The following is a 13,976-nucleotide window of genomic DNA, read 5'->3' as shown; positions in this document are numbered from 1 at the left end:
TGGTTACTGTTGGTTTTTTATTTTTCAAAGACCAAGTCCGTGAACTTGGACTATGACCCTGCCATTTTTGTCACTTGGGCCTCACTGTACCTCAACTTTAAGAAAACATGTGGTTAAGAACTTGGACATCAGATCGAACTTGTTCACATCCTGTGTCAACCATGCCACGATGATATATGTTAGGCACATTAAGACAATAGCTATTAAAATAACCTCCATGCTGCTAAGTTATTTTCATCTGCATACTGGGGATGGCAGTTGTCATCAAAACTAAATTGGGGATTATTTATAAATTACCTGCAGTAGATCGGGCCTGAGTTAGGTATGTGGTAATCACTGATATTAGCGACTCTCATCAGGCTTGTCAATGGGAAAATAAAAGCTGGATTGGTTTCTTGGGATAATGGTTTTGCACTGGACAGTCACAAGGACAATGTGAAATGTGTTTACAGGTAGCCAATGGTCTCTAGCTACTCCTTGTACACTAAATATTTGTTGTTGTTGTTGTTAGATGTTTAGTACTTCTAACATAAGACCTTTTTGTAGCTACACCTAGGCAAGATTTTCTCCAGAATAAGTTTTAGAATGCCCAGATCTTCCAGGCCTTAAATTAAACCAGAAGGCAGTAATCAATCATGAGAGAATCCAACATGAGAAATGCCTAATTTTGAATGGGGTGTCTCCAGTAGTTTTAACCATAGACAAAGATTAGATTCTGAATTTATTTAGTTTCTGAAAAACAGGGCTTCCCCACCCCCCTTCTATGAAAGTGACCTATCCTAATGGAATGGCCAATTTTTGAAAAGTTAAAGTACCTGAATGATTCCAAGGTGTGTAAATCTTTAAAATGTTTCTGGCCTTTGACTGTCAGGCTTTATCGGAGGAATTACTCTAGAGGGCTTTCCTGGCTATGGGTGTCACCCCTGATAGGTTGAAGTTAGAGAATATTTCTCCAGAAGTGGGCCATCACCAAATAGAATCCACATGCTCTAGAATTTAATGTTATACCCAATGTGCTATATAGAATGACTTACTGGTTTTCATGTAAAACATCCATATATAATCGTAGAAATTTAATCACAAGTTCTAGGTTCCCCTGTAAATATTTTTCCTGGGGGAAAATCATGTGAAACAGTACTAGTGAGACTTGAATTTTAACCCACAGTTCAAAATCTAAGGGCCTGGATCACTAATGAGGGATAAACTGAGTGAAAGAGAATAACAACTGTTTAGATTTTGGCCACATTTAAAGCAGGGTCGGCCTTCTTATGTACAACAACTGTTTAAGCAGCTGCTTTATTCTTTCTCCCCTACTCCTTCCTGAAAATCCTCTCTCAGGTCTTTGAGTCATGATGCAAGAGTCTGGGACTGAGACAAAAAGTAATGGTTCAGCCATCCAGAATGGGTCGAGCAGCGGCAACCACTTACTAGAGTGCAGCGGTCTTCGGGAAGGGCGCTCCAACGGGGAGACGCCAGCTGTGGACGTGGGGGTGGCCGAGCTCGCACACGTGCAGCAGCAGCAACAGCAGCAGCAGCAGCAGCAGCAGCAGCAGCAGCAGCAGCAGGTACTGTTCTCCCGCGTGAGCCAAGCTGGAGGGTGGCGGATGCGGATTCCCTGCTTTGTTTTACACTTGCCCTCCACAAATGTTCTCTGTTCACCTGTATCTGGCTGTAAGCAGCATCTTTTGAGTCCACTGCAGGATGTTTGCGTGGCTGCTTAAAGACACTCATCTCAAGCCCTTGGGAATTCCAAATCTTGGAAAACCCCTTTTGGGGAGCTGTTGTTGGGAATGACATTGAGTGGATTTCTGACCACTCCCTCTCAGCTGCCGGTGGGACAGACTGAAACTCTAGTTGTCTTAAAAGTAACCTTTGGAAATAACCTTTCCCTATGCTTTAATTTAAAAAACAACCAAACAAAGAACAGATTTACTAAGTGTTAAGAATGAGGAAACAAAATAAGGGATAAGGGATTAAAGAAAAATAAGGGATATGAGAGAGAAAAGAGTAGACCAACAAGGAAAGTAGAAAGACATAAATGCAGTCAGAGTTGGGTATCAAGCAAAACATCAACAGCACAGACATCAGTGGAAGAATTGCTTCCTGCTACCTGAATTTAGGGAAGTGGGTCATGCGGTGTTTCTTGTATACATATGAATGTTGGTACCTGGCTAAGTTTTATTAATGTTTTCTTTTTTAAAGATTTATTTTATTTATACAAGAGCTGAGGTATAGGCCAGAGGTGAGTGGATTCACCAGAGACAGAGCAGGGAGCAGAACAGACAGAAGGACCGAAAGCACTGCTGAGGGGAGCAGCGGGAGAGACAGGAGAGGTCTGCCGTGCCATGTGGGTATCTTCAGGGCCGGCTGGGAATCGAACCCACACTGCAGAGTCTGTGGGCAGCTTCACAGCGCTGTACTCTACCTGCTGCGCCACCGGGGAGGTCCTCTTTTCTTTAAAAAAGATTTATTTATATAAGCACTGAGTAAAATCAGAAGTGTGGGAGGGTGAGAGAATTCACCAGAGCCAGAGCGGGGAGCAGAACAGGCAGACTGATGAAGTACACTGCTGAGGGGAGCAGTGGGCATGGCAGGAGAGGTCTGCGCACCATGTGGGACCCTCGCCTTGCCGGTGGCCAGGGATCGAACCAGCACTGCAGAGGCTGTGGGCAGCTTCACAGCCCAGTGCTCAACCGCTGTGCCACCCGGGAGGCCCGAGGCCCTCTATTAATGTTTTAAATGCCCTCTTATTGGTGGCTCCCCAATATGCATATAAAGGTGGGATGTCCCCTTCCCTCCTACATTCTAAGTATGTGAGTACATGTGAGTGATTGGTAAAAAGATTTCCAAATGCTAAAGATGATTCCAGTTGTTGATGAAAATTTAAATGAATAGCATTTCCTGAAAGACATTATTTTTGCAATCATAAAGTTTTTATTAGCTTTTGTTAATGATAATGGATAGGTTTTGCTTCATGGTAGTTTTCACTATATTTGTTCAATACCTAATTATGGTGCCATTTGGAAAAAGGTGAAAAAAGATGGCTCTTTAGACCTTTCTGAATGATACAGATAGGTTGGGGGCTGAGGGATGAAAAAGGCAAACCTTTTCTCACACCATTTTCTTGAAATCTGATTCAGAGAAACAAAGGGAATCCCTTCTTATGTTAGGGATATACCTTTTGAAGGGGCTAAAGCATGTTTTCTTCTTGTTAAGAATTTTTTTAAATGAAAAGGGTCATTAGATATTTAATTTGTTAGAAGTTGGTAGACCCAGTTTGAGACTGTGGAACCTGTTGGGGGAAAGATACAAAAGAATGAAAAGGAAAATAACTGTAAGACCAGCCAAGGTCTTAATTCTTAAGTGATTTGACCCATTTTTGTTGGCAGCTCAAACCTGTTTGTGCCTATACCTTGGGTATCTTGTCACTGGAATTTACTATGTAAATTATATATAAAGTCTGTGCATTTAATTAGTGCGAATGGCCCAATTCTAACCAGTGAGATTGCTAGTGAAGATGCTAGAAGGGTATTCACGTATTTGTGCTAACATATGTTTATATGCTAACATATGTTCATGTGGTGTTTTCAGATATTTATGGTTATATGGAGAATAAATAGTTCGTATTTTGGACTGCCATTTTCTATGCCCCTACTATATAGAGGTCAAGGCCGATTATTTCCTTAATGAATAGTTGAGGTGGTACCATTAACATATGTGGTATGAACCCCAAGTAATTATTAGTATTTAGAGTACACTGACTAAATGGGAAATTGACTTCTTCTGAATTTTATTTGAAGAACTGAAAATGATTGACTATCTCAAGTAGTAAACCCATCAAAAACTTTATATATGTATATATATAACATCAATACACATAGATACACTCACCTCTAACTCCAAGAATAGCAACAGCAATGGCTGCACAGAAAAAAGTTATAAACATGCATTTTAAACATCTTTAAAAACAAAATGAGTTATTTACTTCTTTCCCCTCTACTGTTACCACTTTGGAAAACTTGTTGTTATGGGCTATTGATATATTGATATATTGATACAACCTTTTGGTTGTATTTTGCAACTCACTTTTAATATTGTTTTTAACAATTTTCTTTCTATTTGCCTTTAATATATTTTGGAAAGAAAGAAAGCAGTTGGTCTATGGTTGTGGCTAAAATCCCACTTATTGTGGTTGGCAGGCCTCTTAGGTCTTTTAAAATAAAATACCGACAGCTGTTTGACTCCCCTAAGTGTATGATGATGCTCTCAACAGGTTGTTGGGGGAAAAGGAAATCTGTAGATGAAATAAGAAAAAGCTGCAGGCTTGTAAAAGTTTCACAGCACTAGAGTTTTAGTCCAGACTGAAAAAATACAACAACTAAACAGTTTGGAGAAATCAGAGTCAACAGGATGGTCTTGGGTGTTTTCGTCATTTTTATTCTACAGGTTTTTACTTGAAGTGAGAATACCAGCAGTGAGAAAATCACAGCCATGCTGAATTCATTACTGCGGTAGTCACACAAAACCACGGATAAAATTTCAATAACTGCAGGCCACAGTTGAGTAAACAGTTGCACTGAAATTTAATTCCTGTTGACTTTTCCCCCATTCCTCGCCAGGGGCACATTCTGATTCTGTAGTACAAAGACAACAGGGGTTACAGCTTTGATTAATGTAGGATAGTAGAAGAGAATTAGAACTGTAAAATATGTTAGAAGTCCATGGAACAAAAAGATTTGGCTTAAAAGGGCTTGGTACAAAAATGAGTTAATTATACTGAATGTTATAGAACTTTCCAGTTGCACCACTATAATCATCGATGACACAGGGAGAACTTTTACCTAGCATCAGGATTTAAAATAAATAAATGCAAATCTGTCCATGTTTGATCCATATTACCAGTGATAATTACAAATGTTAGCAAATTCCCTTTCAGAATGACAAGTCCTCACAAACATTTACAGTAGTGTGTGACTTCTGTGCTGGGTTTGGTCAACGGAATGGACAAATTGGATCCAAACAGAATTGTTGAAAAAATTACTTAGTTGAAACAGCCTAGAAAGATGGGGGAATCTTGCCTTTTCATTTTTCTTGGAAAAAACAGAAGATCTGGTAACCCTGGGCCGATAATCCTGCAAAGGTACTGATTGATGTGTGATGAATTACTGCTTAATTCAAGGAGTCTGTAGCCCTCCAGTCTCCTCTAGCTCCCACCCAGCAGTGTAGCTCACTTGAGCCCTTTGGGCAGTGGAGTTGGCGATTCTGGTCTGGAAAGTGCCATCATCACTCAGAAGCCATCAGCCAAGGGAGAGGTGCTGCCATTAGCTGGAGGATTCCGCCAACACACTCACAAACCGTCTTCCTTCTTCAAAACTAAATGTATTATCTTTGTAATGTTTCAACTCTACTTATATCTGGGCCATGAAACTATTATAACAATAGTTTCCTAATGATATAATTTGATAGAGTTTCCGAACATTTTCTTTTAGCCTTTGAGTAATTCTCTATCCGATACCATAACCGCTTTTTAGTTCCTATTATGCCTGTCCCATTTCAAGGTCTGTAAAAGTTCTGTATTGGATATGCACTACTCCATTATAAAGCTCAGCAACAAATACTATTACCAATTACTAAAGTTTTTTTTTCCTTAAAGAAAAGATTTTAAAATGTCCAGAACAATTTCATAAATTGTGTGGATTAATGTGTTTTAAAAGTCTTGAATTTTAGAAAGCAGAATTTTATTTCCATATTGCTGCAAATGAGAGCTTTTTCAGATAAGCATATTACATAGAGCATAATGTTTAGAAGTTTCTCCATATACAGCATATGCTGTCAGGTCAATTAACAGAATGCATACTAGAAAATGTTTATTCAATAAAAATGAATAGCTGTTAAATAAAACAGCTATTTCTTAACAACATTCCATTTAGTGATGGAAGTTTTTTTTTTTTTCTTTTTTGGTACCACCTGGCAGTTTTATTGTCTGAAAATCACTATAGGGAGAGCTTGGGTTGCTGTGGTTTTGAGGTGTGGCTATTGTTTTATATGAGGGGGGCAGTTCAGAGATAGTCTATGAGAAAGGTGTGCAAAAAAAAAAGATCAGCTATGTATGGAATCTGAACATGTATTATTTAGACAATATGGATGAGCAGAGTATTTACTTCATATAACTTCTTTGACTTTTGGTTTAAGTGGTTGGACTATTTGGTCCAAAAGCTAGTGGTTTATGTTTCACATTAATAATGTAAAACATTGTTAATAGAAGAGAGAAAGAACTGATTAACTATTGAGGTAAGAGATGTGGAAAGGATAGGAAATCTCCGAAAAAATAATGCAAGGGAAGAAGAAAGTTTCATTGAGTTGAAATTTGCCAGTGATCATCAAAGGAGTTAAAAGATTAGTCATTACACTGGAGCAAATAAATAAGTTCAGACAAATAGGGTGAGCCTCATAGAACTTGGGGAAAGAATCAGGTTATGTCCATTATGAGGGGGTGGAGAAAATGCAGTATCAGGGCAGCCTGGGCAAATCATGAGTATGTATCCCAGGGTCCTCTGAAGATGAGAGAGAATTATCACCACCAACAGGTCAACATTTTAGCATAAATCACCAAGAATAGAAATTCTTCTCTTCATTTTCAAAATGGCAAAATGATTCCTTCATTAAGTTTATTACTGAAATTACCAGTGACTATTGGGCAGAAGAGGAGACTGTTGTGCCAGCATTTCCAAAATTAATGGCTTCTGTGAACAGCATGCCTTGAAGAAGTAACTGTGGGTGTTTGGACAGACCATAAATTCCTGTGAAAGGACCCATCCTTTTACTTGTCCTTCTTACCCGTACTTCTTTGGGGCCCACACAAATATTCTAGTGACCATCCTTTGCCTTTTTTCTCATTCCTCCCTATCATTCTTTTCCTCATTGAAAAAGGTCACTTACAAACTTTGTTAAAATGTACTCAAAATGTCCTTTCCCATTGAAGCTGCCAGGGACTACAGTGGGAGGGCCTTTGATGCCATTGGAAGGGGAAAAATGGTCAGCATCTTTGTTGTCCTCAAAGGGAAGATTCCAGAAGGGGGTTCAGGAGAAGATTTTATTATTTATTGCCTGTGGTCAAACACTGTGATAGGGACTCACACCTTCCTTTATTGGTGGGTACAAAACCAAGCTGTAATTTTACAGGCATCTCCTTGTCAAAATACACTTTTTTTGTGTGACAATGGAAAGTTCAAATATTAAAGGAAATCACAAGGGTCCAAAGTATTTTGTAGGAATCAGTGCCACCAAAATGTTAGCGAAGACTCTACAAATAAATTGAAACAGAGACAAGGAGCTAGATAATTCTGACAAATAAAGAAAAAGCAGCCACAACAATAACAAACTCCTACTTTTTCTTAATTCATTCTGTGGCTATTTCTGGAAAAGGCATATTTCACCGTGAAAGCTAAATTTAGTTCTCTCCTCTGTTAGTTTAGACCTGCCTTCCATCAAAATATTGTTGTCAAAGATTTATGTAACTCGTGATGTGAGCCTTGTATAAAATCCTTTCAAGTTTTGATTACTAAACAGTTGTGTGTCATTAATCTCTCCATTGAAAATTAAGATGGCAGGGGAAACAAAAAAGAAAAGAGACCGTGCTCATAGGAGAGCCTGGTAACAGAAACCCAGATGCCACGTTTCATTATGAGTAAAGTGTCCCCTCTTGAATTTAACTGAAAGTGTCACTGCTCTGAGAAGGTAATTTTAAGCCCTGACTCCTGAATAATAATAATAATAATAATAATAATAATAATACTTATCTCTTGTCTAATCAAATATCTTTTTTTGAACTTTTAAGAGGTATGACTTTAATGATAATTTGTTGACAGATTAGCTTCATGATTTCAAAGAGTTTGTTCTGCAAAACTGGCAGGCTCTGATCTGTTCTCCAGAAGCAAGGAACCTACTTTGCTATTTTGCAACTGCTTGCCTTTATTGACAACTAGTGCTGAGCAGGCAGAATTGGTATGTTTGTGTAATGTAAACCTATAGCTCGCCTGATGGAGTCTAGTGTACTTTTAGGTAGTGCATAGATTACTTGATAAAAAGGGCTACAGGGTGACTGCTTTTATGACAACGTAGAATGGCAATATAAATGCAAGTGGTGGATGGAGCAACCAGAAGGAGGTTTGAATTGAGCCCTACATTAGAAAGTTTCTTTTCATCACTTGGTCTTTGAACTCAAATCTGTTGTAATTATGAAGTGTTACTTATAACATTCCAGAGACACTTTGCTAAAAGGGTGTTTGATTTGGTTCATAGAAATACAACCATATTCCCTGCCCCCCCCCCATAAGAAAAGGTGGTGAAGAGAGGATCATGTTGGCCTCATCTCAGTTTCATTCCAAGTGACAAGTATTAACACTGTTTCCTAATTTGAGATTTCATGAAATTCATTTTTCATATTTCTCACTCAACTTATATTTATTGTACATGCCTATGTGCCAGGTACATGGGGATAAAACACGATGGGCAAGGTACAGGGGAAGCACAGGGGTAAGGGGGATAACTTGAAGCTTCTTTGGCTAGTGCCTGCAGGGTAACTGGGAGTGTCGGGGAGGCAGGTAGAAGGTAAATTTGGGTCAGCTTGTGTTTCTAAGCCAGGGGGGCTTTTCAGCAGAGATGGAAGGCCATATGAAAGGAGGTGTGCTGACAGTAAAGTAGAAGGCTGGATATGGTCTGGCTTGCACAAAAGAGCACTGATAGATTAATAGCAGTAACAAGGCTGTTGCACTTTGTCCTGAATTTAGCAATGGGGCACTGGATAACCCTCATTTCATTTAATTGAGGGCAACCTGTAGTTAGCCCCCCTCCTTTGCTCCCTGCATTTCCCCTACATCTGGATCCCTTGGTCAACTATAAGTCTTGTGAGGGCAGGCGTGCATTTTCCTTATTGTCTGATGTCATTCCTGGCACAGAGCACAGTACCTGGCAGACTCTGAATGAATAAATTAGGAAGAGAAAGGAAGGGAAGGATAAAGAGAGGATGTTGACTCAAGCATTAAAAAGTTGACAGGACCTTTTGGATTAGTTGTGAAGACATGGAGGAGTGGGAGTTATAATGGGTGGTTCTAGATTTTTATGGAAATGACTGGCAAAATGGTTACATTGTGAAACAGAGAGAAAAGAGTCAGCTTGTTATAGGGCAGGGAGAGGGGCAGTCCAAACCCTGCAAACCTGCCTATTCTAAATGGGTTCTGCCATCCGCCGCATCAACACAAAACATAGGAGACTTTAATGGGAAGGAACTTTAATAAAACTAGGAAACAATACAGGTAATGCAGAGTCTAGTTTCTAAATGAAGCACCCAAAGTTACCCATCCCCTCGTGGGTAAAAGTCCATCCAAACGGGATTGGCCCAGAGCAAGGCTCCAAAGCCTGCCACAAGTCTAAAGCATCTTCCAGTGGGGACCCACAGAAAAGGGCCAGAAACAACCAGACAAGCCCGAAAGCAAAAGAGCAAAATCAACATCAAGATAAAAGCTGCCATGGTCATCTCTCCACGGGTCTCACCCACATCTGTGTCACCCAGTCCACGACCAAAAGACAAGCACAGTTTCTTCACGTGTCTCTAGGCTCCATGCGCCTCCTCCAGGTCTCCTGGCTACATCCTGCTCCCTTCCTCAGTTTCTTCTGCAGCTTCTTCTCTTCCTGCTCAGCTCCACCCTCCCTTGGGTGGGGCAGGGAACCTCCCCCTTTCCTGGGGACCACCCCTGTTACAAGCTCATTCCTACCTGTCCCTCTTGGGTGATTATGACTTGACAAAGAAAGCACAAGCATCATTTGTAAATAAAAGATGGACTTATTTTGTAAATGTCCCTTTAAAAAGGCTGTTTTTTAAAAAGATACCCTCTTCTATTGCTAAGGCTTCTTATTTTGAATGTATTTATTTATTCAGATTAAAATTATTGAGTATTTTCCCTTCAGTCTTTGCCAGTTACTAATGAGTATATCTTCCAAAAGTCACATGGGAAGGCTGATAAACTGCTGTGCTCCTATCGATCATGGAATGGGCTTATCTCTTTTAGAGAACAAAACTACAAAGTTAGATCTTTGATAAAGTCTTTGTTTCCTATTGACACAAGCTTCTTAGAATTTGTTTTTTAAGGTGAAGGGGGTATATATTGTGTTTCTTTTGTTGGAAAAATACAATGCGAAATTACTAAGGAGCTGGTGCTATTGGAAGATTCATTTAGGAGCTATAGATTACACTGCTTAGGGACGCCAAGGCCTTGCTTGTCTGTTTAAGTTGAGCGACACATAGAAGGAGATGGAGGGAAGGTACCTTTGTTCTTTTTAATCCTTTTGAAAGGATATTTTCCGGTATTTCCTGCATAAACTGACAGCGCAAATACTGACTATAGGGGGGTTAGGTGGTGTTTTTAAGGTTCGTACCCCTGAGGTTCTCCTTGAATTCACTGTTTTATCCTTATTTTTAGACTGCTCCTTTTAGACTGTACCAAAAATAAAATTAACTTCCTAATGCAGATTCATCTTCAACAAAGTTTCTTAATGTAGACCATTTATGACACAATTTATCATCCACCCAACCACAAGTAATTGTCAGTATCACTGTTGCTTGTCAAAAGAGGCAAAGTGTCAGCTGATCTGAAATTCATGTTTTTATCACAGTACCGTCTCTCTTTCCCAACTCTCCTCTCTCCACAGTGAAGGGAAGGTGACATGATGTCTTCTTAGTCATTCAAATCCAATAACTTTTAATCTGAAGGTTAAGTAGTGAGATATAAACTAAGAGATGATAATATCAATTTTATGTTCACTGAAGGGCACAATATACCTCTTCCGAGTGGAGGGAAAATTGTGCGTAAAATGTCTTTTGCTTTTCAACAGCAGAGCTATGCCTCTCAGAGCCAAAGGAAGAAAGAGTTTTCGAAAAATTTAATAATATAAGATGTATGTATCTTATATTATTGTACCATCCTACAGGAGGGCAAAAGTAGCTTTTTATTATTGTGATTATTAAGTGTTAATTTTTCAAGGTTGCATGGTAAGAAGTAGTTCCATTTTTATAGTCTGTGGTATTGACTCTTGTTATCCTCTCTACGAACTCAACAACCTTTTACAAGGTTAAAGACAGGGAGAGAATGACATAATGCTCATTCTTTCCTGACTATTTTTGGTCCTAATGTGTGTGATAAATAATACTGTGATAATATTGCTTACCCTGTCTCATTTTTCCCTTCGACTTGTGATATTTGCATTCCAACTCAATAGGAATTCCACATCCAAAATCACTATGTGAAAATGCCTTTACAATATACATTTTTATTATGATATTCTCATTACTTCAACTTTACACTCTCATCTTACCAACAAAGTTAGTATGTTGTATGTTTTATATATTATATATATATGTATATATATGTATATTTATATTACATCATGTGCATTTATCCGACTTATTGTGCCAATATGTTTTAAGGGAGGAAAGCATCATGCATAATCTGATGATGTCAGGTTCATAATTAAAATGGTCAGGATTGATATCTGAAAGTAATTTGAAGATATTACTGTTCCTTCTGTACCTTCGTAAGGTGGATACTAGGTACAAAATGCTGTGTTAGTAAGTCTGCAGACTGTACCAGGGGCTGTGAATTCAGCCAGACAGCCACATCCAGCCAATCTGGCTTGCCACCTATTTTTGTAAATAAAGGTTTTATTGAAATACCGTCACACCCTTGTGTTTGCTATTGTCTATGGCAGCTTTCTTCCTTCCACAACAGAGTAAGCTGCTACAACAAGGAATGTATTGCTCACAGAGCCAAAAATACTTATTATCTGGTCCTTTAAAAAAAAGGTCAGTTGACACCTGGATTAGTGAATAGCAGATGTGACAAGATTTGCCTTCCAGAACTTTCTATTATTTATAGTGACAAAACTGAAGGTACATCCTCATTCTTCACTTAATTATCTCTCAAAAAATCGCAGTTTAAGACTTTATTTTATAATTTTGAGAGTGATACATTAGTGTAGGTGTCATTGTACCTGCAGAATTTCTTATTCACATTTTAACTGTGAATGCCTCTACAATTAAAAATGTTGGCATCATTGGTGGTTAGAAGAATAATTGGCTAACCTGCTATGGAAAGGAACCTTGGAGAGTGAGTCTCTCAAAGAGTGAATGTCTTTGCCCATGGCTACCTGATTTGAAGAAAAATAACACAAAAATTTAGCATACCTGATGACCCCAACCACGAGGTTGACTAGAAGTTATAAAGAAGAGTCCTGAATATCTCTGTGTATTTGAAGAGTTCATAATCTAATCAGAGTGGAAAAAACACAAATATATGCCTAAGATATCAATAAAAATTTCAAAGCAGATGAAGATAAACTGCAAGTCATGTGCAAGAGATCCTGACTAATCAGATGGGTGATGTAGGCAAATAAATTTTCAGTGACCCAGAGAAGAAGAATTTATGTGTGTCTATGTTGGTAGAACTTTGAAGACCTTGGTAGTTTTTAGGGAATAAAAATTCAGCATATATTGTACATACCTGTTGGTCCATTTTAAACCCATTTTAATAAGGAGATAGATAATGGATAAAAAGTATATACTGAGCTATTTAGATTTAACTTATGACTTAGATATTAATGTTCCCAAAATCTATCTTTGCCATTTTGTCATTTTAAATTTTAGGAGAAGAAAATGTAGATTTCTACTGTGGAGTCAGAGTAGAGATAATTTCATCTGTACACCGTCATCTGAGTTGATTGGTCTCCAGGAAATGGTCCAAGGCCTATCTGTTTACCATTGCCTGAGTTCAATGTATGATTTCTAGAGATTAGATGAAGGCTGACAAGTTTGGTTATTTGGTTGGTATCCATTTTTTCACATACTTTTATATTGAATTTTAGATAATTCACCTCTATTCATCATATAACTAAAGTAAGTAAAACCATAATACCTAATACCTAATTTTAAAGTAGTCACATTTGCAGACATTTGCTCAATTCAGCTATTTATAATTGACAGTACTTCTTAGGATATACAATGGCCTTGTATTTTCTCCCTTCCCCCCTTCTTTCTTTTCTTACTTTTATATTTGTTTCTTTTTAAGAGTTTGTTATCAGATGACTTATCATTATATCTCACAGTTAGTGAAAATCTCTTTAATCTTCCAGGAGGGTGAGTTTCTCTGGCATAGAACCATATCTTTAATTCTATCTTTTTGACATTTTGCAGGTTTATGGTCCCTCTGAAAGCTAATGAAACCGCAGCATCTTTTGCTCTGAAGAGTGTGTGTGTGTGTGTGTGTGTGTGTGTGTGTGTGTGTGTGTGTGTGAGAGAGAGAGAGAGAGAGAGAGAGAGATTTTGTAATTTTAATTTCATGTGTATTCTGCTCCCCCTTTATCTCTCCACCACAACCCACCCCCACTATACAGCCCATACCACATGTTAATTAGATTTTCTAGTTGGTTCTCTGTTTTGACAAATGTTCCTAGATTTTTCTATGTTTAATTAATGTTAAGTATATTAGTAACCTATCTTTAATTTGGAAAAGGTTTCCTCTTTTGGCTCTAAATGCTTACCAGTGTGTCCCTGGAATTAGTTCTTGGATATTTTAAATGTAGCACTCACTATAAATGCCAACTCTGAAGAAAACTCTGGAAAGTAAGGTCAGTCTGTTCAGGTTGTAAGAGTCATTTTATGTTTTTCCAAGTAAGAACCAGATATGCACACTCTTGAACTCTTTTATCAAGAACCTATGAACTAGTTGAAAGATTTTTGACTAAGTCGGCAAAGATGATAAGAAATGATGCTGGTAATATGAGTATAGGTTTGTGGGGTCCAGGTGGGGGCTGTTTGGCATTGGGTGTCAAGAGGCTTACAAGAATCACACCGTTTCATTCAGGGATACACGTTTACTGAGAGGCTGTATAGCATTGAGTTCTCAAACTTTTTTGTGTATGTATTA

At 38.4% G+C, this 13,976-nt stretch overlaps 1 protein-coding gene across 2 annotated transcripts in view; it reads left to right on the top strand.

The window, feature by feature from the left end:
• LOC129145845 (forkhead box protein P1-like) overlaps positions 1–5,620 on the top strand; it is a 45,733-nt gene extending 40,113 nt beyond the window's left edge. For both annotated transcript variants that reach the window (XM_054695489.1, XM_054695490.1), the window contains exon 2: positions 1,339–5,620. In XM_054695489.1, coding sequence (XP_054551464.1) covers positions 1,350–1,721 — 372 coding nt within the window. In that variant the 5' untranslated portion in view covers positions 1,339–1,349 and the 3' untranslated portion in view covers positions 1,722–5,620. The remainder of the gene's footprint in view (positions 1–1,338) is intronic.
• Positions 5,621–13,976: the final 8,356 nt, after the last annotated feature.

The sequence above is a fragment of the Talpa occidentalis genome, unplaced genomic scaffold, assembly GCF_014898055.3.
Source record: "Talpa occidentalis isolate TD23 unplaced genomic scaffold, MPIMG_talOcc4v2.1 talOcc4.10, whole genome shotgun sequence".
Classification (NCBI taxonomy): Eukaryota; Metazoa; Chordata; class Mammalia; order Eulipotyphla; family Talpidae; genus Talpa; species Talpa occidentalis.
The sequence above is the reverse complement of the archived record's forward strand: the minus strand, read 5'-3'. Positions and strand labels throughout refer to the sequence as shown.